Source organism: Trichomycterus rosablanca, chromosome 12 (genome assembly GCF_030014385.1).
Source record: "Trichomycterus rosablanca isolate fTriRos1 chromosome 12, fTriRos1.hap1, whole genome shotgun sequence".
Classification (NCBI taxonomy): Eukaryota; Metazoa; Chordata; class Actinopteri; order Siluriformes; family Trichomycteridae; genus Trichomycterus; species Trichomycterus rosablanca.
The window spans coordinates 29,543,496-29,571,199 of NC_085999.1; the positions used below are offsets into that span (position 1 = coordinate 29,543,496).

At 38.6% G+C, this 27,704-nt stretch overlaps 1 protein-coding gene across 1 annotated transcript; it reads right to left on the reverse strand.

Moving 5' to 3' along the window:
• Positions 1 to 4,602: 4,602 nt before the first annotated feature.
• Positions 4,603 to 27,415, reverse strand: LOC134324022 (interleukin-1 receptor type 1). The gene is made up of 11 exons (XM_063005674.1): positions 27,406 to 27,415; positions 14,021 to 14,231; positions 13,087 to 13,264; positions 12,849 to 13,011; positions 11,838 to 11,903; positions 10,801 to 10,883; positions 10,234 to 10,385; positions 8,948 to 9,087; positions 7,080 to 7,223; positions 6,594 to 6,752; positions 4,603 to 5,039 (listed from the first exon to the last, which is right to left on the reverse strand). Exons 1-11 carry the CDS (start codon positions 27,413 to 27,415, stop codon positions 4,603 to 4,605), a joined length of 1,743 nt encoding a protein of 580 aa, XP_062861744.1.
• Between the last annotated feature and the right edge of the window lie 289 nt (positions 27,416 to 27,704).

Genomic DNA, 27,704 nt, shown 5'->3' on the forward strand with positions numbered 1-27,704 from the left:
TGTAGTGATTTGTCCACCTTTGACATACAAAGTTGCCGATTCTGAAAAATGTCAAAACCCCGCTCTGTACCACACAACCTCCGAGCTACTAGTCTCGCTCGACTTGATCCTCCACCCAAAACTCAAGGAAGACGAGCATCAAGGCTCTTCTCTGCACTTGCACCCAAGTGGTAGAATGAACTTGCCTTATCTGTCCGTACATCCGAGTCTCTCGCTGTCTTTAAAAAACGATTAAAAACCTTCATCACCTCTTTACTAAGCACTTAAGCTGACTTGTATTTACTTACTTACTAATGCTCTTGCTCATTTCTCATTTCATTGCAAAAAAAATAAAAAATAACTAAGATTTGTATTCTTGGACTGTTTTCTACTTAAACTAGAGTAAGGTAATGTTCACTAGGGAAGCACATCTGTAAGTCGCTCTGGATAAGAGCCTCTGCTAAATGCCGAAAATGTAAATGTAAAATAACACCTGCTCTGGAACTTTTTCAGGTGATGCTGTGATTGGTTATAGAAAAAAAAAATAGCACAAACAAACAAAGTCTTGTATGGACCGTGTTCAGCAATTAAAAAATGTTTGTCAGCACATGATTGCAACACATTTAGGGACTTCACCATCTACAGTCCATAACATTATTCTAGAATAGAATCAGACAATCCGGACAGAATTCTGACCATAAAGGCAATAAACCAAATGTTGAATGCAAGTGATTTTCAATCACTTGGTCAGATGGCACTGCATATAAAAACAAAATGCTTATATAATGAATATAACTACATGGGTTAAGGAATACACTGGAAAACCATGGAAAAAGTAAGTGTCATAAATCAACAACGTCCAGAAACATTCCCAACTTTTCCAAGAAAAAGATTAAGATGTTCTGCAGCAAAGTAAAAATATGTGTGTTTATCTGACCTTTTCAATTGATTATGTAAATGATAGTTGTCATTTTCGTCATGTTTTGCTTTGATCTTTATTCACTACTCCGTTTCTTGCTTGCACAAACAGGATGCTATGTAACTGATTCAATCTCTAACATTTTGCTGCTAAATTGGCACTTAAAAAGATGATCATCCTCCTCACTATTATAGTAACAAGGTTTACTGTTTACCCCAACCATGTGTCCTTTTGCATCATTTATTAAGATGTACATTTAGTCTGGGCTTTGGCTGGGCTACTTGAAGGCATTCAACGACTTGCCCTATTGCCAGTGCAGGGTTATTGTTACGTTAAGTCAAAGGCCACCCAGTCTGAGTTTAAGTGTGCTCTAAAGGAGGGTTTCTTCAAGTATATTACTGTATTTGGCTGCATTCATCTGTTCTTAAATTCCTGATGGTCTCCCTGTTTTGCACTGTCAGCATGATTCTGGCACCACTTGATGTAGGGATAGTGTTAGCCAGGTGACTAGTGGTGCCTGCTTTTCACCAGACACTGCTTGTTCTGCCCAAAGAGGTCAGTCTTTGTGTATTCAGAGCAGAGAATATTTTTTCTCAAACATCTACTGGGTTTTCATATGTTTTTTATTTAACAGTGGTTTCTTTCTTGCCCAATATTCACCAAACTGTGGGAATATTCAAAGTAGTGTGAAGCTGATTGTTTGATTTGTAATAAAAGCATTGTATAAAAAAATGCAAATACACATACACGCATACATAAATATACACATACATATATACATATAAAAAAAAAGGCTTATCATGTTTGCTTACCTTGCTCAGTTCTTCTTTTCAAGTAAATGTTTTCCACTTCTGAACACACAAAATTTATCTGCTCCAGTGACAGAAATGCAGTCTTACATTTTATTACCATGAAAGTTCCTAATAAGTGTTGTTCATGATGTCAGGAACTAAAATGTAATCTTTTACAGCGGATGTCTGATATCCACCACTTCCTGCCTGACAACATATATTCTGACTGTTTTTCAAGGTTTCAAGAATTAATTTTCCATGTTTTTTAGTGTCATGTAAAAAATATTTGCACTATTTGTAACAACAAGTACTACTTCCACTACTGTAAAACTGTCTTGGCATGGTGCCCATACATGTATTCATTTCATTACTGTCTGTTAGTAGCTCAAATTGTACTATACAGTCTGTTTTCTGGACATATTGAACCTTTTAAAAACATATTGACAAACATATTGGTTTGACATAATGAACAGACAATCTCTGTGAGAGCTTCAGTTAGTGGCTCACATGACTGAACTGGCCCTTTAATGGATTCTTTTTAGCTAACTAGGAAAATAGTACAGTGGTACTTTGTAACTCAACATCCCCTAAACTCAATACTTTGAAACTCAATACTTTTTAAAAAAAAATTATTTATTTAAATTCAAATTAACAATAACCAGCACGTGGCTTGTTCAGCACGTGGCTTGAGCACATTCTCAGGTGAATGTGCCTTTACTGAATGAAATACGGTATTTCAAGATTAAGCATCTCCACGATTAAGTAGCATAAGGAAACAATTAAGAAATAAAGGTAAAGTGCAGGTTTTATTATATTTGTATTGATTTTTAATTGTTTTCAATTGTATTTTAGTGTTTTTTATGTGTATAAGTGTCAAAAACAACCACATTATTTTACATTAGCCTAAAATATATGCAGTTCCACGGGACCATGGACGCATAAACAGGTTTCCTATACATCCTTATAGGAAAAAATACCTTAAAACTCAACTCCACTCCCAGAACTAATTGTTGTTGAGTTTCAAGGTACCACTGTATATAGATTTTGGCATTGTGTAATTTGTTTTTTTGTCAAAATTAGTTTTTTGTGCTTTTGTTTTTTACAGCATATTTTCACACAAATTCCCTTTTGAAATCATGCTTTATTCACAGTCTGAAATAATTCATCATGACAAATATGCAATTTAATTAGTTAAGGCAATTAGCAGTAGGAATTAAGCACTGAACAGATTTGTATGTGCAATATCTCCGCCAACATAAATAGACAAACCACAAATCCACAGCTTAATTGACAAGTGATTTCCCTCCAGGATTTGTTTTTATTAATTTAAGCATTTTCTCTCTTTTTCACCTGATTTAGTGTAGCCAATTATTCTTCCGCTGCTAGGGATCCCGATTGCATTAGAGAAGGGTATATTGCATGAGGCTCATCCACTGGACTCTGCTAACCAGGGTCCTTGCACAGCGTTTGAAGACCCCATTCACTTACTCCGGTTTTTGCACACCCAGCACACTTAATGGCCAATTTTGTCTGCTGCAAGCACTGCCAACTGTGGCCGCTAGATGACGCCCAGCTGAGTTCAGAATCTCAGTGCTGATGTGCTAACAGAATATCCTGCTGTGCAACCAGGGTGCCGAACCTCTTCAGGATTTGTTTTTCTATACACTCAGTAGACACTAGCCAGTACGATATGCTGTACTGTCACTTTTTGCTCGACATCAGTAAAATCAGTGAAAGCGACAAGAGGTGAAAAGTCTCTCTGCTACTTTGTAGCTACTGGGTCAAAAATAAAACACAAAACATGCAAAACAACAAAATATCAAAACCGTTCAGAATATATAACAAAAAAATAATAATTATTAAAAATATCCACAACCTGTTTAAACTACAAATCAATGTACAATATAAAAAAGGAGTACATACATAATCCTGCACAGAAAATGTTTAAAAATGCTCACAAGTTGTAAAATACTTTCTTTCTTGCATCACCATGATGACAAACTACAGTGTTTTTTCTATAAACAAGATACTTTACAGACAACTTCATGATTTGATGACCTTCCAGTTGAAAATAAAGTGACCTTTTCATTCACATGACACTTTTTCACTTCAGTATCACAATAAAATTACACTTATATGGTCTTTTGTTGTAGTCAGCAAAACATTTTTGCTTACACAGACTTGTATGATTGCTACAACAAACTTCCATAACCTCTCCCCTGGAAAAAAAAAGTCCTGGCCTAAACTTCAGGTAATAATGCCAATCTATCACAGTGGTCCCCAACCACCAGGCTGCGGACCAGTACCGGTCTGTGGGTCATTTATTACTGGGCCACACAGAAAGAATACAAGACCAATGAAATATCCAACAATCTTCGGGTGTTATTGTCCACAATCACCACTAGGTGGGAGCAGCGTCTCGTTGCAGCAAAAAAAAGCTCAGGATTCACACTTACTTTATTTTCTTTAGTTATTCTATTTTAAATCCCCCACCCCTACCGGTCTGTAAAATGATATCTTATATGAAACCGGTCCGTGGAGCAAAAAAGGTTGGGGGCAGCTGATCTGACATATTCAAATGATAACGCTCGAGCTAATCTAAACCAATTTAGGTTTTTTTATTCTAATAATTTAAAATATTTTATCCATATAGTGTATATGGTAACCTTTCAAAGTAAATCAGTACACATAGTTTTAAAATAAGAAAATCTGATATGTTGATATTGACCCCATATAACATGCAACATCTAATACTAACAGTAAGTATTTAAAGAATTTACTTGGTTTTGTAGTCAGAATAATAGTAGTCTCATGCCTCATCTTTCAAATACTGAAACCTGAAGTGGGACTATCACTTGATATATCACAATACTATTTCCTCATAGAAATGTAACAAATACAACCGTTGCAGCTTTAGACCACAACTGCCGTTCTGGCCCTGGGCACTGGTGGCATTCTGTAACACACTTGTTTCCAGAATTTTCTATTTGGCTTGGAGGTATAATGCTGCTTCCACTTAAGTATCCCCTGAGTTTTCTTAATGTAGCGCAATGAACCTGGAAGCAGACTCTCATCTATTTCCCCTCCCACCTGGACCAGAATGACTTTCAGACCCCCCTTTACCAGTGCATCAAACAGGCCCACCCAGCACTCATACGGGCCCCAATTTAAAGCTGAGTTTTCAGTAGAATCAATCATGATGTTATTATTCATGCTTAACTGCTCAGATGGAATTTCTGGTACAAGTTCCACAAACGTGTTATCTGTAGACGTCGTAAAGGCCTGGGATGGAAGAACGATGATTAGCCGACGACTTTTGCCAACCGCCTCGGAGATGACATCATGAACCGCTGGAAAAAAAGCATTGGGAGTCCTTAGTGACAGCTTGTAGTAGTGCTTGGTTGGAAGGTTGTTAACTGTGTATGTGCTGAGCTCTTTTTAAACTTGGAAACCTTATGGTTGAACATGTAATTATTAAACAATCAGTGCCCACTTTATTATCAGCTATGGGCATGGTTCAAAAACAAACCAACAAAATCATGACACATTTTCTAAAGATTCCTTTACATTGTCAAGATTTACAGCAATGCACCAACCCAATCATCATTTGCATGACCTCCTTCCATTCACTAAGGGTGGAAGAACCAGTCTTCTTCTTCAAAAATAATCCCAGCTGTCACTTGTGCATGCATGAACTAACAGACTTTTCCATGTGGCATCAGACTGTTTAATTAATTGTCGTGTGGTGCATATATATCTGTGTATATAATTGTATACATTTATTATTTTAATCATTGTGTATTATGTACTGAATGTTCTGTAAAATTCAACTACTGAATAAAAAAGGAACTTTTAGGATCATCTGTACACAATCTCCTTTATGTAACAGCCAATCATGCAGCAGAAACACAATGCATAAATCATACTGTTATGCTGATTATATGATTTTAATGACCATTGGCCACCACTACACTGATCAGCCATAACATTAAAACCACCTCCATGTTTCTATACTCACTGTCTATTTTATCAGCTCCTCTTACCATATAGAAGCACTTTGTAGTTCTACAATTACTGACTGTAGTCCATTTGTTTCTCTGCATGCTGTGTTATCCCCCTTTCATGCTGTTCTTCAATGGTCAGGACCACTACAGAGTAGGTATTATTTAGGTGGTGGGTCATTCTCAGCACTGCAGTGACACTGACATGGTGGATCATGGTGTGTTAGTGTGTGTTTTGCTGGTATGAGTGGATAAGACACAGCAATGCTGATGGAGTTTTTAAAACACCTCACTGTCTTGGCTGAACTGAGAATAGTCCACCAACCAAAAATATCCAGCCAACAGCACCCTGTGGGCAGCGTCCTGTGACCACTGATGAAGGTCTAGAAGATGGCCAACTCAAACAGCAGCAATAAATAGATGAGCGATCATCTCTGACTTTACATCTCTAAGGTGGACCAACTAGGTAGGGGTAGGAGTGTCTAATAGAGTGGACAGTGAGTGGGCATGGTGTTTAAAAACTCCAGCAGCGCTGCTGTGTCTTATCCACTCATACCAGCACAACACACTAACACACCACCACCATGTCAGTGTCACTGCAGTGCTGAGAATGATCCACCACCTAAATAATACCTGCTCTGTGGTGGTCCTGTGGGGTCATGACTATTGAAGAACAGGGAGAAAGCAGGCTAAAAAAGTATGCAGAAAAACAAATGGACTACAGTCAGTAATTGTAGAACTACAAAGTGCTTCTATATGGTAAGTGGAGCTGGTTTTAATGTTATGGCTGATCAGTGTATATACAGCTCTGAAAAAACTTTAAACCAGTGCGAAATGATCAGATCTCAGATGGTTTGTTTAATAAAGTGTCCATGTATTGCAAATAAAAAGCTTTAGTTGTACCTGCTCCTGGTAGTTCATCCCGACCACTAATGAACATTTTGTAGCCAAGTTGATTCTCTAGCACCTCAGGAAGAACTTGTAGGGCAAAAGTTGATGCAGGTGATACACTCTTATCTTGACCATGGAGGTAGCTCACATAGGCATCATACACTTTTCCATCTGTGAATATTATACAATATATAAATAATTATAAAAGTGAATTTTTAGAAGCAATATTTAAGGTTTTACCCTACTAACTTCATATATTTTTGTAGATATACACAAATACATCCACATTTGATGCCTGAAACATTTTTCAAAAAAGCTGGAAGACGTAAGGCTTAACAAAGGGGTCTTTGCAAACAATGCTTGAGCAAACAGTCTAGGAAAAAAAACAAGACATTTGACTTATCAGATGGCACTACAGAAAAAATGACATCCATCTCTGACACATATAACCAAAGTGTATGACAAAGAACAAAAGTATAAATGTTTTTTGGTGCTTACCACTCTGTATTTTCACACAAGGGCTGTAATTCCTGTAAGCCAGCACCAGGTCCACCTTAAAACAATAAAACATCAGCAAACCCAGCACCACCAGAGTGAAAGCAGTGACTAGTGCCAAGGCACAATGCAGATCTTTCTGACTGGCTGTTGGGAAATAAAGAATAAGATAAGTGAGTTAACAGGAAAATCTTAAAATTCATTCAAATGTAAATGAACATTGTGGGACTGTAACAAGACGGCTGCTTATTCAGAGTAAAAGCACTGCTGTAAAACCCAATCAGTTTGGGGTCACAGGGCAAAACTTTACTTTCAGGGTCTTTCTCTGTGGAATTTACAAGTCCATTGTGGTTTTTTATACATAAATATAGGATTCATTACTTTATCTATACTTTAGTATATTGTAATATCATCTTACTACAACTATACTGTGTACTTTTGGCTCCTTTACTTTATGTGACATTGAGAATTTTGTTCTTCTTTAGTCAAAATAAAGCTTTTTGTTTTCAGATGTTCACTTAAAAGTTTTGTTTTTAATTTTAAACAAACTGTTTTAACAAGTTGTTAAAACAACTAATAATATATACAGTGTATTTATTTAATTATTTATTTTGTTTATGCATTTTCTCCCCTTTTTCTCCCTTTTTAGCGCATCCAGTTGCCAGATTGTCATGCTTCCTCTCCACCAATGCAGATCCCCGCTCTGATTGAGGTGAACGAAGCTAACCCACGCCCCCTCCGACACGTGGGCAGCGGCCGTATGCATCTTGTCACCTACACTTTGACAAGTGCAGTGCAGCTCAGTGTTGTGTATGGAAAGACACACCCTGACAGCACTCTTTTCTCATCTCTGTGCAGGTGCCATCAACCAGCCAGCAGAGGTCGTAATTGCATTAGTTATGAGAGAGTCCCTATCCGGCTTAATCCCACCCCTATCTAAACAACAGGCCAATCGTTGTTCATGTGGCTACTCAGCCCAGCCGGCAGGCAGAGCTGAGACTCGATACGACGTATTCAAGATCCCAGCTCTGGTTCCAGCGTGTTTTTACTGCTGCGCATCCTGAGCGGCCCAGTGTATTTATTTTAAATAGATTGTAATTCAGTATTTGTAAGTTAGCTGGACCCCTTTTGCCTGGAAAACTGTAAAGTTTTTCTAATTTGTGTAAAATGTTTGTTTTAATGTTTTTTTTTTTTATTAAAATTTTAAAGCTTTTAAAATAAATAAAAAATAGCAGATTCACTTTTACTAAATCTATGAATTGTTTGTGGAACCACATTTCTATGGTTCTGTGAAACAATTCAAATCAAGATACTTGAAGTACAGTTAAAACCTAAGCTAAAAACAGTTAAAACACACTACTATATTTCTGCTTTAGTCTAAAATGTCTGTTTCAGTCTAGTCTACTTTTTTTAGTATGCTAACATTTTTCATAAGTTGTAATAAAGCAACAATGCCTTAATAAAACCTATCAATAATGATGATTGATAAGTTTTATGGTCATAGTCTATGGTCAGGGATATATTCAAGACCACAACAGGTGTGCATCAGAACTGGACATTGGAGCCAGAGAAAAAGAGGGTTGTGTGGACAACCAGGCATGAGTGCATCTTATACCAGGGAAAGAGAACCAGAATGCCCTGAAAGCTGAACTACTCAACACAAAAAAATTACAAATGAATCTGGTGGTAGTGTCTGGCACCATATACCACAGAGCTTCTTCTGAGGTTTCATAAAGGCATCAGTGAATCAGAGCTGTTCTGACAGCATATCTGGCTGGTGATCTTAATCTTGTGGCTCATCGGTCGGTGTGTGTGTGTGTGTGTGTGTGTGTGTTTGAGTGTGAGCATGTGTGTGTGGTTTCACAACCTACCTGGTTTAAGTATTATTGTGCCATTGTCAGAACCTAAAGGAGTGAGGACAATACATCTGAATGGAATGTTTAGGAATTCTGGCTTAACTTCGATGGTAAGATTAGAATGACAATACACCATGTTGTCTTCCAAAACACAGCTGTAATCAAGCAAACAAAGAAATTAGAATATTATGTTGCTATGTGATTGATACATAGTTTTGTATCTTATAATCAGTGTTGAGCAGAATAATTAGTACATGAAAAAGTTTAATAATTGGCACTCTGGTGGCGCAGTAAAAAAAAACAAAAAAACACGCTAGCACACCAGAGCTGACATCTCGTCGGTTTAAAACTCAGCTCTGCTCCTGGCAGGTTAAGCGCCCACACGAACAACGACTGGCTTCTGGAGGGGACCTCAGAACTGATGCAACAGTGACCTCTGCTGGCTGATTGATGGCACCTGCACAAAGTGGAGGGATAATGTGGACAGGGTGTGTCTCTCCGTACACAAAGCTGATCCACATATGAACTCTCCTCGTGCAGGTGACTACTGAGGGTCAGGGTGGAGGTCAGCATCAGTAAAGAGGAGGCGTTATGCAACTGGGTAATTGGATACGACTAGATTGGGAGGAAATTTGGGGGGAAAAAATGCAAAAAAATTTTTTTTTTTAGTTTTTAAATGGTAAAGTGGCTGATATGGCTTAGTGAATTCACAGTTGTGTTTAAATTAGATAAAATCTTTGTTAAATTTGGGAGCGGGCCGCTCAGGTGGCGCAGCGGTAAAAGACATGCGCTGCAACCAGAGCTGGATTTCGAAGGAGCGTCGTTTCGAATCCAGCTCTGCCTTCACGGTCGAGGCTGGGCGGCTATGGACAACGATTGGCCTGTTGTCCGGGTGGGGGGCGGGACTTGAGACCGTAGGGGATGCTCTCTCAGGAACGGGGCGGTCGCGCCCTCTGCTGGCTGGTTGGTGGCGCCTGTATGGAGACGGGAGGGGGTGTCGATTGGCTGTGCACGTTTCGGAGGAGGCGTGGAACGGCCTCGTCAGCCCCAACCAGGAGCAGGAATCCGCACTAATGAGAGGATGATAGATGGGATGAAAAATTGGACGTGCTAAATTTATTTTAAAAAATAAAATAAAAATAAAAAAGAGACCCGCTGTGCTGTTGACTGGCCAAGCAACTACACAGACACAACTGGAAAATGAGAGGTTCCTCATCCCTGCTGCAATTACAGCCTCTTTTGCTATTTGCTGATGCAAGATTACTCTTCATGGATGACACTGTTCATTACATGCTTGTTACAGAAAGAGAGTGCAGGTGTTAGATTGTCTGCAGTCCAGACCTGTCTTCCACTGAAACTGTTTGGCGACACCTGAACAGAAGTAGAGGAGCATGGAGATCAGCGTGTGACTCTCTGTGTGTGATATCCAGCCTCTAACGAAGGGGTTAAGGGACTGCACACGCATCGGAAAAAGCATTAAGCAGGCGAATATACCCTCCTCGAACACGATCAGGATCCCTGGCAGCGAAAGACTGATTGGCTACGCTAAATGCATAAATAAAGATGAAAAAAAAGGGGGGGGATGCATCATGAAGGTGCCAAATCAGGTATGTGAGCCAAAATGATCTGCTGTGGCAACTTGTAAATAGGGAAGCAACCAAAAAATGAGTGGGAAAAGTGATGTCAGTGACTGAGAGGCTGTATTTTAGTTAAGCTATTTTTGCCATAAGATTGTAGTTGAAATAGCTACATGAGTAGAGTAGCTTAGTTAAGTACATTTTAAAGTTTCATGCCAAACACTGATTATATTCACTGCAATAGTTTCATACATACTTGTTTTTAGAGGTGTCAACATGACTAGTTTTTACCAGCCAGTAAGGTAAGGGATGTTCTAAATCATCCTTACTAGAAGTCCCCATTAATGCTTTGCAGTTTAACTCGTAGATTGAACCTGCAACAACAAATGCATAATCACTTAAGCTTAGTGACCACTGCAGAAGAGCCAATATGGTCTTAAAATACTATTAAAATGAACTGTAAAAAAAACATTGCAAAGATGGAACAGAAGACCTACAGTGTATCACAAAAGTGAGTACACCCCTCACATTTCTGCAAATATTTTCATGGGACAACACTATAGAAATAAAACTTGGATATAAGTTAGAGTAGTCAGTGTACAACTTGTATAGCTACAGTATGTCATCCAATACAGTATGTCATCCAAGATGACAACTGCCTTGCTGAGGAAGCTGAAGGTAAAGGTGATGGACTAAACCCAATTGAGCACCTGTGGCGCATCCTCAAGTGGAAGGTGGAGGAGTTCAAGGTGTCTAACATCCACCAGCTCCGTGATGTCATCATGGAGGAGTGAAAGAGGATTCCAGTAGCAACCTGTGCAGCTCTGGTGAATTCCATGCCCAGGAGGGTTAAGGCAGTGCTGTATAATAATGGTGGTCACACAAAATATTGACACTTTGGGCACAATTTGGACATGTTCACTGTGGGGTGTACTCACTTATGTTGCCAGCTATTTAGACATTAATGGCTGTGTGTTGAGTTATTTTCAGAAGACAGTAAATCTACACTGCTATACAAGCTGTACACTGACTACTCTAAGTTATATCCAAGTTTCATGTCTATAGTGTTGTCCCATGAAAAGATATAATGAAATATTTGCAGAAATGTAAGGGTGTACTCACTTTTGTGATACACTGTATATACAAGGGTTCACCAAAAATTTCTATTAATTACATCATGGTATTGAATATCATGCAAGGAAGTGAGGGTTAAGGGCCTCAATTTTTGTCCATGGTGGGAATTGAACCAGCAACCTTCTGATTACCAGTCAAGTACCTTACTGTTAAGCTACCACTACCCAATAATACCATTAATTAGTCCTACTCACCAATTTCAACAGTATGAGTTTCCAAACCATATGGTTTTACCACTCTAGGCTTCTGCAGATTTGTAGCTACAAAGCAGAAATGATTATGAATAAATGTCAACATCACAAACAACATGTACAATAAAATATGTTTAAGATCAAGCTGTTAAACACAAACATTTCACACAATTGAAATTGAAACATGGCGTTGTCCTCTGCCTCTTTTAGCGTCAACTCTTTCAGACACATAACATTTTATAACTTTTAGCTGTGTAAGCATATGAACACCTCATTTGGTTATCATTAGGATTCGGGGTTTCAGCCACACCCACTGTTAACAGGTATATAAAATGTATAAAATCCCATTTCACCATGTTTCCCTGTGCACAAAGCCAGGTCCATAAAGATATGGTTTGAAAAGGTTGGTGTGGAACTCCAATGGCCTACATAGACCCCTAACCTTAACCCCATTTAACACTTCAGGAATGAAATGGAATACTGATTATGAGCCAGGCCTTTTTGTCCAACATTGCTGTCTAAACTCACTAATAAACTTTTCACTAAATTGGCAAAAAATTCCCAGACACACTTTAAAATCTTGTAGAATGCCCTCTCAGAGTGGTTGGGGTTATAATGACAATATAATGACAACTCCATATGAACACAGCTGGTTTTGAAGTGTTTGTTCAACAAACTATTGTATAAGTAAAAACCAAGGTACAGATGTGTTGGCAATTAATAAACTTACACTACAAATAGTGCCCCTAGTGTTCTGTCACACGTTGTAGTGTAATATGCAATTTGGAACACATCATTTTATTTATTACCAATTAGTATTTGAGCTAAGCACTAATAAACTACTACAAATGTTTTAGGTTCTAATCATCCTCTAATTAAGTGAATATTGGATGTGGTCTTAGCTATAAAGAGTCACCATTAACCTAAAACATCACAGTCAACAAATAAACATTTCACATGTCCAGGTTTTTAACAAAGCTACACGTATGTGTGTGTGTGTGTGTGTGTACTAACATGGATGATTAGTGATGATGACGTTCCTTGTCAGGGCAGCAGTATATGCATTTCCATAACGAGTGAAGTTCATTAAGCATGTGTACAATCCTTCTTCAATCTTAGAAGTGGTACTGAATCGAAAAATGCAAGAATCCTGGGGCCCCATAAAAGTGCTGCAGTTCTAGTAAGAAATAACAGGAGAAATAAAAATTCAAGTCCTCACAAGGTAAATGTAACTTGTTTGAGATCTTTTTACCTTATTTATGCTCCAGGTGACATCAGAAACGTTTTCCAACTGCCTGATTTTAGACAAGTGGTCTTTATCACAATTAAGAAATGGAATCCCTTTAAATAGAAAAACGTTTGTGGGGGTTGTTTTAGGGCACTTGTGCTTGGCCACAGAAATGGAAAACGTTTTGTTGCTCGTTTTGTTGCTCATTTCGTTGACGTCTCTGCCATTGGGACACAAAGAGGAACAGGGGTCAGGGTAAATATAAAACAATAATCAGATGACAGGTTCTGAACATTCTATTAGTTCTGGCTGTCTGGATAGACAATGTACAATAAATATTTGTTTGTTTTTTAGGATTTTAATGTCATGTTTTACATTTTGGTTACATTCATGACAGGAACAGTAGTCACTCATTACACAAGATTTATCAGTTCACAAGGTTATATTAAACACAGTCATGGACAATTTAGTGTCCTCAATTCACCTCACTTGCATGTCTTTGGACTGTGGGAGGAAACCGGAGCATCCGGAGGGAACCCAAGCGGACACGGGGAGAACATGCAAACTCCACACAGAAAGGACCCAGACCTTCTTGTTTTGTGGTGACAATAAATGTGTCCAGTCAGGGAGTCAACTGGATTGTAAGCAGCTTCGTTGGTGACTGAACAGGCCAATTCGTTAGTTATAATTCTTTGTACATCCATTGCATATGTGGACATCATACATTGTGGAACATGCACTTCTTTGGCCTAGAAAAATCAAATAATAACCTATTTGTGCCCTTAAAAGTGGGTCTTCAGTGAGAACCCAGGAAAGCTACCGACCCTGAGACAGTGTAGCATAAGGTAGAATCCTTTTAAAATTAAAAACTTTATTTATTTATCCTACTATTCAGTTGCAATTACACACAATTGGACTGAAATGTAAAATAAGGGAACAAAACATCTGCGAAAGTAACATGTTCTTATACCTGAAAGAACAGGAGTAGTTCCCGCTGTGCGACTCCTGTGCTGGGAGGAACCACAGAGATTGATTCATAACCATTATTCCCCCATCCAAGCTCTGGTTCTGCCCTCGACTCAATTCCTCAGGTACTACTTCATTTCCTTTAAAATAGTGGCAGTCTATTTGAAATGCATGTCCTGCACTGACATCCAGGTGCTCCGAGTCTTGGGGAACAGAAAAAAGACGCTGGTCATGTTAAGTCAATTAGTTATGCGGTATAAGGCCAAAAGTATGTGGACATCTAATCGTGAGCTTGTTGGACATCCCTTTTTAAAATCAAAAACATTATCATAGAGTTACTCCCACCTCATTGTGGCTTTAACAGCCTTTGCTTAACTAGGGCACTTCATATTTTTGGTTGACGCCAAAAATGACGCCAACCCCAGCAGTGCAAGTGCTACATACAACGATGGACTGGCCTTGTGTCCGGGGTGTGTCTGGGGTAACTTGACCCACCGCAAACTTGACCGGGATAAAACGGTAAAAAAAAACAGCAACAATGCTGCACTGGATATATTCATAGCAGTACTGCACATAGTACCATGTCATTATTGCATATTGTATCAAACATTGCAGTGCTGACGATGGTCCACCACTTAAGTTACACCTCAGTGGAAGTCCTAAAAAAGTGTGATTATGTTTAATTAAAAAAAAAAAACTCCAAAGAAATTTAATATAGGTTTGATTGCCCTAAATTTTGTAGTTCGTAGCAATGAAACTAGTGGTTTGCGGCAAGAGGCACTGGATGCTAAAGTACTGTCTTCTTCTTATAAAAAGTCCTAATGGCAGATCTGTGTGGGCAGTGACTCAAATCTAAATGTGTGGTTTAAATGACCTGATTTGTTTTCCTGTTTACTTTTTAGAATTACACAGCAGCACATACAGTGTATCACAAAAGTGAGTACACCCCTCACATTTCTGCAGATATTTAAGTATATCTTTTCATGGGACAACACTGACAAAATGACACTTTGACACAATGAAAAGTAGTCTGTGTCCAGCTTATATAACAGTGTAAATTTATTCTTCCCTCAAAATAACTCAATATACAGCCATTAATGTCTAAACCACCGGCAACAAAAGTGAGTACACCCCTTAGTGAAAGTTCCTGAAGTGTCAATATTTTGTGTGGCCACCATTATTTCCCAGAACTGCCTTAACTCTCCTGGGCATGGAGTTTACCAGAGCTTCACAGGTTGCCACTGGAATGCTTTTCCACTCCTCCATGACGACATCACGGAGCTGGTGGATATTCGAGACTTTGCGCTCCTCCACCTTCCACTTGAGGATGCCCCAAAGATGTTCTATTGGGTTTAGGTCTGGAGACATGCTTGGCCAGTCCATCACCTTTACCCTCAGCCTCTTCAATAAAGCAGTGGTCGTCTTAGAGGTGTGTTTGGGGTCATTATCATGCTGGAACACTGCCCTGCGACCCAGTTTCCGAAGGGAGGGGATCATGCTCTGCTTCAGTATTTCACAGTACATATTGGAGTTCATGTGTCCCTCAATGAAATGTAACTCCCCAACACCTGCTGCACTCATGCAGCCCCAGACCATGGCATTCCCCCCACCATGCTTGACTGTAGGCATGACACACTTATCTTTGTACTCCTCACCTGATTGCTGCCACACATGCTTGAGACCATCTGAACCAAACAAATTAATCTTGGTCTCATCAGACCATAGGACATGGTTCCAGTAATCCATGTCCTTTGTTGACATGTCTTCAGCAAACTGTTTGCGGGCTTTCTTGTGTAGAGACTTCAGAAGAGGCTTCCTTCTGGGGTGACAGCCATGCAGACCAATTTGATGTAGTGTGCGGCGTATGGTCTGACCACTGACAGGCTGACCCCCCACCTTTTCAATTTCTGCAGCAATGCTGACAGCACTCCTGCGCCTATCTTTCAAAGACAGCAGTTGGATGTGACGCTGAGCACGTGCACTCAGCTTCTTTGGACGACCAATGCGAGGTCTGTTCTGAGTGGACCCTGCTCTTTTAAAACGCTGGATGATCTTGGCCACTGTGCTGCAGCTCAGTTTCAGGGTGTTGGCAATCTTCTTGTAGCCTTGGCCATCTTCATGTAGCGCAACAATTCGTCTTTTAAGATCCTCAGAGAGTTCTTTGCCATGAGGTGCCATGTTGGAACTTTCAGTGACCAGTATGAGAGAGTGTGAGAGCTGTACTACTAAATTGAACACACCTGCTCCCTATGCACACCTGAGACCTAGTAACACTAACAAATCACATGACATTTTGGAGGGAAAATGACAAGCAGTGCTCAATTTGGACATTTAGGGGTGTAGTCTCTTAGGGGTGTACTCACTTTTGTTGCCGGTGGTTTAGACATTAATGGCTGTATATTGAGTTATTTTGAGGGAAGAATAAATTTACACTGTTATATAAGCTGCACACAGACTACTTTTCATTGTGTCAAAGTGTCATTTTGTCAGTGTTGTCCCATGAAAAGATATACTTAAATATCTGCAGAAATGTGAGGGGTGTACTCACTTTTGAGATACACTGTATGTCAGTGACTGTGCCGTTCCGTCAGTCTTTATTTTATGTTCCATGGTCATGTATGGATACACACGCCTGCCATCAGCAAAGCTGAATAAATATATGTTTAAGAAGTATATTATTTAAGTTGTATTTTTGAGATCATGACTTTTATTTATCTCATGTTCTCCTCCCAGCACTGACATTGGGGTGCTTAAAAATCCCAACAACACTGCTGCACCTGAGTGCTGAGAATCGGCCACCATTCAATGTTCACAGATGTACAGGGCAGTGACAAAAGGTACAGCAACAGAAGGGGCAATAGTCAGTAACTGTATACCCACAAAGTTCATCTGCAGTGTAGGTGATAAAATATTACATAGATGTACATACCAGAATTAGAACACTTTTATGTATAAATTGCAGATATATACTATACTATACTATACTATATACTATATATATATATACTGATCAGCCATAAAATTAAAACCACCTCCTTGTTTCTACACTCACTGTCCATTTTATCAGCTCCACTTACAATATAGAAGCACTTTGTAGTTCTACAATTACCGACATACTTTTCTAACCTGCTTTCACCTGTTCTTTAATGACCATCACAGAGCAGGTATTATTTGGGTGGTGGATCATTCTCAGCACTGCAGTGACAATGACATGGTGGTGGTGTGTTTGTGTGTGTTGTGCTGGTATGAGTGGATCAGACACAGCAGCGCTGCTGGAGTTTTTAAATACCGTGTCCACTCACTGTCCACTCTATTAGACACTCCTACCTAGTTGGTCCACCTTGTAGATGTAAAGTCAGAGACGATCGCTCATCTATTGCTGCTGTTTGAGTTGGTCATCTTCTAGACCTTCATCAGTGGTCACAGGAAACTGCCTACGGGGCGCTGTTGGCTGGATATTTTTGGTTGGTGGACTATTCTCAGCAGTGACAGTGAGGTGTTTAAAAACTCCATCAGAGCTGCTGTGTCTGATCCACTCATACCAGCACAACACACACTAACACACCACCACCATGTCAGTGTCACTGCAGTGCTGAGAATGACCCAGTACCCAAATAATACCTGCTCTGTAGTGGTCCTGTGGGGGTCCTGACCATTGAAGAACAGCATAAAAGGGGGCTAACAAAGCATGCAGTGAAACAGATGGACTACAGTCAGTAACTGTAGAACTTCAAAGTGCTCCTATATGGTAAGTGAGGCTGATAAAATGGACAGTGAGTGTAAAAACAAGGAGCTGGTTTTAATGTTATGTTTGATCGGTGTGTGTGTGTGTGTGTGTGTGTGTGTGTGTATGTATATATATATATATATATATATATATATATATATATATATATATATATATATATATATATATATATATAAATATACACATATACACACACACACATATATATATATAAACACATATACAGTATATATATATATATACACACATATACATATATATACACACACACACATATATACACACACACACACATATACAGTGTATCACAAAAGTGAGTACACCCCTCACATTTCTGCAGATATTTAAGTATATCTTTTCATGGGACAACACTGACAAAATGACACTTTGACACAATGAAAAGTAGTCTGTGTGCAGCTTATATAACCGTGTAAATTTATTCTTCCCTCGAAATAACTCAATATACAGCCATTAATGTCTAAACCACCGGCAACAAAAGTGAGTACACCCCTAAGAGACTACACCCCTAAATGTCCAAATTGAGCACTGCTTGTCATTTTCCCTCCAAAATGTCATGTGATTTGTTAGTGTTACTAGGTCTCAGGTGTGCATAGGGAGCAGGTGTGTTCAATTTAGTAGTACAGCTCTCACACTCTCTCATACTGGTCACTGAAAGTTCCAACATGGCACCTCATGGCAAAGAACTCTCTGAGGATCTTAAAAGACGAATTGTTGCGCTACATGAAGATGGCAAAGGCTACAAGAAGATTGCCAACACCCTGAAACTGAGCTGCAGCACAGTGGCCAAGATCATCCAGCGTTTTAAAAGAGCAGGGTCCACTCAGAACAGACCTTGCGTTGGTCGTCCAAAGAAGCTGAGTGCACGTGCTCAGCGTCACATCCAACTGCTGTCTTTGAAAGATAGGTGCAGGAGTGCTGTCAGCATTGCTGCAGAGATTGAAAAGGTGGGGGGTCAGCCTGTCAGTGCTCAGACCATACGCCGCACACTACATCAAATTGGTCTGCATGGCTGTCACCCCAGAAGGAAGCCTCTTCTGAAGTCTCTACACAAGAAAGCCCGCAAACAGTTTGCTGAAGACATGTCAACAAAGGACATGGATTACTGGAACCATGTCCTATGGTCTGATGAGACCAAGATTAATTTGTTTAGTTCAGATGGTCTCAAGCATGTGTGGCGGCAATTAGGTGAGGAGTACAAAGATAAGTGTGTCATGCCTACAGTCAAGCATGGTGGTGGGAATGCCATGGTCTGGGGCTGCATGGGTGCAGCAGGTGTTGGGGAGTTACATTTCATTGAGGGACACATGAACTCCAATATGTACTGTGAAATACTGAAGCAGAGCATGATCCCCTCCCTCCGGAAACTGGGTCGCAGGGCAGTGTTCCAGCATGATAATGACCCCAAACACACCTCTAAGACGACCACTGCTTTATTGAAGAGGCTGAGGGTAAAGGTGATGGACTGGCCAAGCATGTCTCCAGACCTAAAACCAATAGAACATCTTTGGGGCATCCTCAAGCGGAAGGTGGAGGAGCGCAAAGTCTTGAATATCCGCCAGCTCCGTGATGTCGTCATGGAGGAGTGGAAAAGCATTCCAGTGGCAACCTGTGAAGCTCTGGTAAACTCCATGCCCAGGAGAGTTAAGGCAGTTCTGGGAAATAATGGTGGCCACACAAAATATTGACACTTCAGGAACTTTCACTAAGGGGTGTACTCACTTTTGTTGCCGGTGGTTTAGACATTAATGGCTGTATATTGAGTTATTTTGAGGGAAGAATAAATTTACACTGTTATATAAGCTGCACACAGACTACTTTTCATTGTGTCAAAGTGTCATTTTGTCAGTGTTGTCCCATGAAAAGATATACTTAAATATCTGCAGAAATGTGAGGGGTGTACTCACTTTTGTGATACACTGTATATATATATATATATACACACATACACACACACATATATATATACACACACACACACACACATGTATATATACACACACATATATATATACGCACACACACATATACACAGACACACATATATATATATATATACATACATATATATACACACACATACAGTATGTGGGTCATTCTATAATTTGGGGTACATTCCATGTCCAATGATAATAATTATATTTATTCTAACTATTTTCTTTAAAAATGTCATATTTTACCTATTAATGGAAAACATGTTGTAATATCACAAAAACATTATGTGCATCCTATGCTTCATTTAGCTTGAAATTTCTCATGATCTTCCTAAATGAACAATTTTTGCTGTGTCCGTTTTTTAAGTTGAGGGTGCCTTGGTTTCAAAATAACGAATAAAATCATTAAGGGCAACAACATCTATTTTTTTTATTTATTTCAAAAGTTTAAATACTAAAGAAAAATAATATATAAAATTATAAAATTGAGTTTCTCTTTTGAATAATTTAAATATCTTTATTTATTAATGTCCACAAAAGTTCTGTCAACTATGTTACTAACAGAACTCCACTCAGCAACTCAAAAATGGTTTGTTCTAAAACTATGTGACCAGCATTACATGATATCATTTTTCTCTGTGGAGGGCATATTGAACAAACTGTGTTGAATGTCCTCTTATTTTTTTACAATATTTTATCTATAATAGAACATTGTCAATGAGTATATTAATTGACTGTCAACTATGTTACATACATTGTTATGGTTACAATTTTTTTAAATAATTTTTATTCAAATGTATGTTCAAATTAAACATTATTCTGTTCAAGAAATGACATGTGGTCAACCAGGCAAGGTCTACCACTGAAGTTATGGGTCAAAATAGGGAAATTGTCAACTATGTTACCTGTCAACTAAGTTACCTAGTAGTCTACATCTACTGTCCCTTTTAAATAAAAAAAATTAATAATAATGTTTAAGCTTTGCAACTAGTGGATATGTTACACTAAAGGAATATATTAACTTGAACCACTGATTGTTTTATTGAGAGAGAACACTGTTTTTGTACTTTTTTGGTGATGTGAAATGTACCCCAAATTATAGAATGACCCATGTACAGTGTATCACAAAAGTGAGTACACCCCTCACATTTCTGCAGATATTTAAGTATATCTTTTCATGGGACAACACTGACAAAATGACACTTTGACACAATGAAAAGTAGTCTGTGTGCAGCTTATATAACAGTGTAAATTTATTCTTCCCTCAAAATAACTCAATATACAGCCATTAATGTCTAAACCACCGGCAACAAAAGTGAGTACACCCCTTAGTGAAAGTTCCTGAAGTGTCAATATTTTGTGTGGCCACCATTATTTCCCAGAACTGCCTTAACTCTCCTGGGCATGGAGTTTACCAGAGCTTCACAGGTTGCCACTGGAATGCTTTTCCACTCCTCCATGACGACATCACGGAGCTGGCGGATATTCGAGACTTTGCGCTCCTCCACCTTCCGCTTGAGGATGCCCCAAAGATGTTCTATTGGGTTTAGGTCTGGAGACATGCTTGGCCAGTCCATCACCTTTACCCTCAGCCTCTTCAATAAAGCAGTGGTCATCTTAGAGGTGTGTTTGGGGTCATTATCATGCTGGAACACTGCCCTGCGACCCAGTTTCCGGAGGGAGGGGATCATGCTCTGCTTCAGTATTTCACAGTACATATTGGAGTTCATGTGTCCCTCAATGAAATGTAACTCCCCAACACCTGCTGCACTCATGCAGCCCCAGACCATGGCATTCCCACCACCATGCTTGACTGTAGGCATGACACACTTATCTTTGTACTCCTCACCTGATTGCTGCCACACATGCTTGAGACCATCTGAACCAAACAAATTAATCTTGGTCTCATCAGACCATAGGACATGGTTCCAGTAATCCATGTCCTTTGTTGACATGTCTTCAGCAAACTGTTTGCGGGCTTTCTTGTGTAGAGACTTCAGAAGAGGCTTCCTTCTGGGGTGACAGCCATGCAGACCAATTTGATGTAGTGTGCGGCGTATGGTCTGAGCACTGACAGGCTGACCCCCCACCTTTTCAATCTCTGCAGCAATGCTGACAGCACTCCTGCGCCTATCTTTCAAAGACAGCAGTTGGATGTGACGCTGAGCACGTGCACTCAGCTTCTTTGGACGACCAACGCGAGGTCTGTTCTGAGTGGACCCTGCTCTTTTAAAACGCTGGATGATCTTGGCCACTGTGCTGCAGCTCAGTTTCAGGGTGTTGGCAATCTTCTTGTAGCCTTGGCCATCTTCATGTAGCGCAACAATTCGTCTTTTAAGATCCTCAGAGAGTTCTTTGCCATGAGGTGCCATGTTGGAACTTTCAGTGACCAGTATGAGAGAGTGTGAGAGCTGTACTACTAAATTGAACACACCTGCTCCCTATGCACATATGAGACCTAGTAACACTAACAAATCACATGACATTTTGGAGGGAAAATGACAAGCAGTGCTCAATTTGGACATTTAGGGGTGTAGTCTCTTAGGGGTGTACTCACTTTTGTTGCCGGTGGTTTAGACATTAATGGCTGTATATTGAGTTATTTTGAGGGAAGAATAAATTTACACTGTTATATAAGCTGCACACAGACTACTTTTCATTGTGTCAAAGTGTCATTTTGTCAGTGTTGTCCCATGAAAAGATATACTTAAATATCTGCAGAAATGTGAGGGGTGTACTCACTTTTGTGATACACTGTATATATACACACACATATACAGTATATATATATATATATATATATATATATACTGTATATGTGTGTGTATATATATATACACACATCCACACACATATATATATATACACACACACACACACACACACACACATATGTATATATACACACACATATATATATACGCACACACACATATATACACAGACACATATATATACACACACATACAGTATGTATATATACACACACATATACAGTATATATATATATATATATATATATATATATATATATATATATATATATATATATATATATATATATATACATACACACACACAAAAATACATACTTACAGTACACACACACACACAATAAAACCAAAGGAAAAAGAAAAGCTTACCATCGCAATGTAAACACACCATCAAAATCAACAGGAAACAACATGATCGTGCCATGATTCTCCAAACACACGCCGCTGACCGTAACCGAGCCTGAAGCGTTTGTTAACTGTCCGCCGGCTGGATTATCATCATTTACAGCTTCATGCCTGGAAAACACGAGCTGAATCGTCAGGCTGGAGAAATTCCATCAGAAAAACATTCACACGGCGACAGTAGTTCAGTATTTCAGTAGTTCAGTATTTCTGCTACCAGAGTCACCGCGGATCTGGAGTTTCTGTCTCGTGGTGTCATACTCAAACTTTCGCGTCAAACCAAACCAGGAAATTCCTGACAGGACTTTCCCACCTGGGTGGTATTTAAAATAAAAAGCTTTAAAAACCACAAACCAGAAAATTCAGCTTTACTTAAGTCGGGTAAGTTAAGCCGCATAATTAGACCGCGCAGGTTGAGGGTAAACACCTGAGTAAAGTACCGTGATCCTGACTGACGCGCGTTCACGGTGAACATCAGAGCTCGAGAGCAATGAATCCAGTCATGTTTAACACTCAGTCTCTATCTCTACACGCTGAAACACGAAATTCACATCTTGTTAGCATTTAGCTTCATTCCCAGTTTGCTGTATTGACAGAATGCAGTGGAGCTGCCACAGACTCCACAAGTAAATCCAGATCATTCATGTTAGTCTAAAGTGGCATCACAACATTCCAACGAGAGTCTTGTGATATTACTGATACTGAATGCTCGTCATTCTCTGTCATCAAAAGTCTCCATAAATGTTCAGTGGTTTTCAGTTTTACATTTTAGGCATTTAGCAGAAACCCTTATCCAAAGCGACTTACATTACAGCATACAATCTGAGCAACTTGAGTATTAAGGGCCTTGCTAAAGGGCCCAACAGCAGCAACCTGGCGGTGGTGGGGCTTGACCCAGTGACCTTCTGATTACCAGTCCAGTACCTTAACCACTAGGCTAAGGCTTGCCCGTAGTTCAGGTGACTGTTAAGAAAAGTCTTCAAGTAGTTCCAAAGCTCTGAGATTTGTAATAATAAATATTGTATTAATATAGAGGTAAATGTAAATTTAAACAAGATTGTTGCATGAATTGAACATTAAGGTGGGATTAAAACATTCCTGCCATCAATGACTGATGGGAACACTGACGGCTCCTAACGCTATGCAAAGAAAGTAAATGTAATATGTTTATATATTATAACTCTCTCTCTCTCTCTCTCTCTCTCTCTCTCTCTCTCTGTTCATATACATTACTTATCAAATCCTTTGCTTTGTTTTTTTTCTAAGTGAAAATAAGTGAACTCTGTTCCAACTTAAATGAGGCATTCATATTATAAAAAAAAATTCTTAACTATTGCACGTCACATGTATTTTTCAGTTTTAAGGTAATTATTTTTTGATAATAATTTAATTAAAAATGACAATACACATTTAACCTTTTTCTTCTTTATCTTCTATCAGGTACATGTTTGGGATTTTAACGTCATGTTTTTACACTTTGGTTACATTCATGACAGGAACGGTAGTTACTCATTACACAAGATTCATCAGTTCACAAGGTTACATCAAACACAGTCATGGACAGTTTTGTATCTCCAATTTACCTCACTTGCATGTCTTTGGACTGTGGGAGGAAACCGGAGCACCCAGAGGAAACCCACGCAGACACGGGGAGAACATGCAAACTCCACACAGAAAGGACCCAGACTGCCCCACCTGGGGATCGAACCCCAGGTGTTGCTGTGAGGCGACAGTGCTATCCACTGAGCCACCGTGCCGCCCTCAGGTACATGTAGGTATATCTATATGTTTCTAAACTTTAAGCCATCTGTCATCTGTTTTTTCTGCATCCTGTCCTTGAAGGTGCAGGACTACACCTGCTCTATTACACAAAGCACATAATAAGCATAACAATTTGAATAAAAATACATGAATATCTTTAGCGCTTAAGTGTTTAGCGCTACTGAAAAGCAAGTAAGCACTTTATTGGAAAGTAGTGCTTTATTGGAAAGAATAAGATTCAAAAAAATCTGACCTCAAACATATATAAATATACCCCAAATAATTATTTTTTTTAATACGTTTGTGCTGCTAAATACATTTTTATGCATGTTAGAGTAAATACAAAGTGAAAGTGTAATATTCATTTTTTAATTAATAATTAAATCATTAATTAAATGAGAGTCTGTTGTTACTTTGTTCTACATGCTTTTTCCGGAAATCTTAAGATATGAGAAAACTATAAGTGTGTTTAAAACAGGCAATGTAAAATGCAAAACATGAATTGAAGGTGACACTGTTCAAATAATTGATTGACTAGTGAATTAGTTCAGCAGCATAAATAACCACGGAATTGGTGGTTTAAGGCTTTTTCTGTATCAGAAAAATCTGGGTTTCCTAATAAACCTGGCCTGTAAACAGAACTAGATTTACTGGTTTTAGCTGGAATGATCAAGTTAAGCCTGAAAAAGCATGGTGTGAACCAGCTCAACTGAGATCCGAAACCTCTTTAAATCCATCTAACATGACTAGCATAAGCAGCTTGAAAAGGTTAGCAATCATGTTTAAAAAGAAAACACAAGCTTTAGTACACAATTTAGCTGATGAATCATGTTTTACTTCCTAAATATATGTTTCAGTGTCACTGTTTAAACACAAATAAGACAAAATAAAGCTAAATAAACTACTCATCATAACTGCTAGTCATTTAGTAAGGGAGTCTGGCATGATTTCATTTGTAAATAATAAAAATTGTAATGTGAATGCCTTTTGTTTGTGTGCTACCAATAAGCCAGATTTGGTTTATTGTATTTGAAATAGTCAGAACAGATCAGAAAGAATTTAGCTATTTCTTTTTTTAAATTCTTCAATGGACACAATTTTCCAGATATACCACTGTTTAAAACCTGTGTTTTAAACCACATGTAGCCCAATAAATACAAAACCTATTTCTGGACATTTGGAACATTTTATAAAATGCAATAAGAAAAAGAATCTGATTTGTTAGTTACCTTAAAACTTAAAGAAATTACTTTTAATGTTTTACTGACCAACATCAGTGTATTTTGTAATATAATAAACATTTGTATTAGATGCCTGTAACACACTGAAAAAAGTTGATAGAATATTATATTGAAGTTACACCATTCTGAACAATTCCAGTAGGAAGGTGAATCAGTAACAGCTGAGGGTATCATGATTGGTTAAAAAAGCAGGATCCAAATGAGTTGCAGCTCACCACTTTGTGCCAAACCTCGTAAGAGAATTGTCAATCAGTTCAACAAGGACATTTCTCAATGCCAGATTACAAATAGCCTACAGATTTAGCATTTCACCATCTACCAAATATATCTGGAGATCTCAGTCAGTGGTGGGGAAAGGATTTATCTGATCTGATCAAAGCTGACATCAATCTTTTTGACCACTCTTCTCTTTGGCCAGTTTTATTAAACATTAAACTCATTTTAATTTTAATTCTTTAAAACAAATATACAAAAATCAGATCTTCATGCAAGAAAGTATTATTTAAATAACAGATGAAAAACATAGATAAATGATGTACTTTAGTAGATACCGCAAATCTTTACCACAAAGGTTTTCTGAAATACCACCAGTGAAAGCAGTGCACTTAATTCAAAAAGAAGCCCATGGGGGTCACAAAAAGGTCTGAGAATCTCAATACCAACAGCTAAACTGTTTGTCACTTTGATAAAACATGTCAAATGACATCAATCAGGGAAAAAACGAAATTACTGAGCACAACTCACCTTTTCCAGTGAACTTGATTCTAATGTGAAACTCCAGAGCTACACACAGCTTAGTATAAAGCGTGAAGCTAATCTTACACTCGGGTGTCGGGGTTTTCCGTCAACCTGCCTTTTTCTTTTACAGACCTATTTTCACAATTTCCATTAGAGATGCAGAGAAGTACTACTACAGAGAAAACTACTTTGTGGTTTGTGTTTAGTGGCAAAAAATCCACTGAGTGCAACAAAGTACATACTCAGTAAAGTACATACTCTACAATTTGTAATTCAGTTGGCACACCAATAAGTTCATATGGAATTTGTTAATGAATTCAATTAGATAAAGACCTAATAATACATTATTTATTTAATTCATCTATTTCATTAATAATAATAAAAATCACACTCTTTCATCCACAAGTTTACTTCATTCAACAATAATTTTATCCAGTAATTCTACCCCCGTTACCTCTTCTATCCATATTCAAAAAATATTGGGTGTGTTCAAAAACCTAGTGAGCAGTGACTTATAAAGCAGGTTATTCGAATGCACTACTTGATTCCATCGGGTTTCGCTTACTAAGCTAACACAGTTAGCATCGTGCCATTCAAACCAATCGTATGGGGTGGCGCTAGCATATCAACTAACATCACCCTTCGTGTACCGAAAACGGTTAAATTCGCTGACAAACTTGAATTTGCAAATAAATACACATGTGCAAGTTTATACAAATAAAAAATCAATAACAATTTATTTACGTTTAAAAATAACGCACCTTCCGCCATTTTTTATTTTTCTGTGAGAGAAGAGCTGCCACACTGAATGCTGGGATTGCCTTGATCACTAAGGACGCTTCCGATGCTCACTCGTTCTTGAGTCAAAATAACGTTGAAATTTTAAGATACCTCAGTAGACAGCATATTAAGGCATCTAGGATTTCGGACAGCCTCCTTTTTGGGAGCGCGCGTAGGATGACGTAAAATGCTGTCTATGTAGGAAGCTCAAGAATGTTTTCAAATGTACCCATAGACTCCTCTCAATATCGAGTTCAAGTGTTTCAGCTATTGTGTGTAC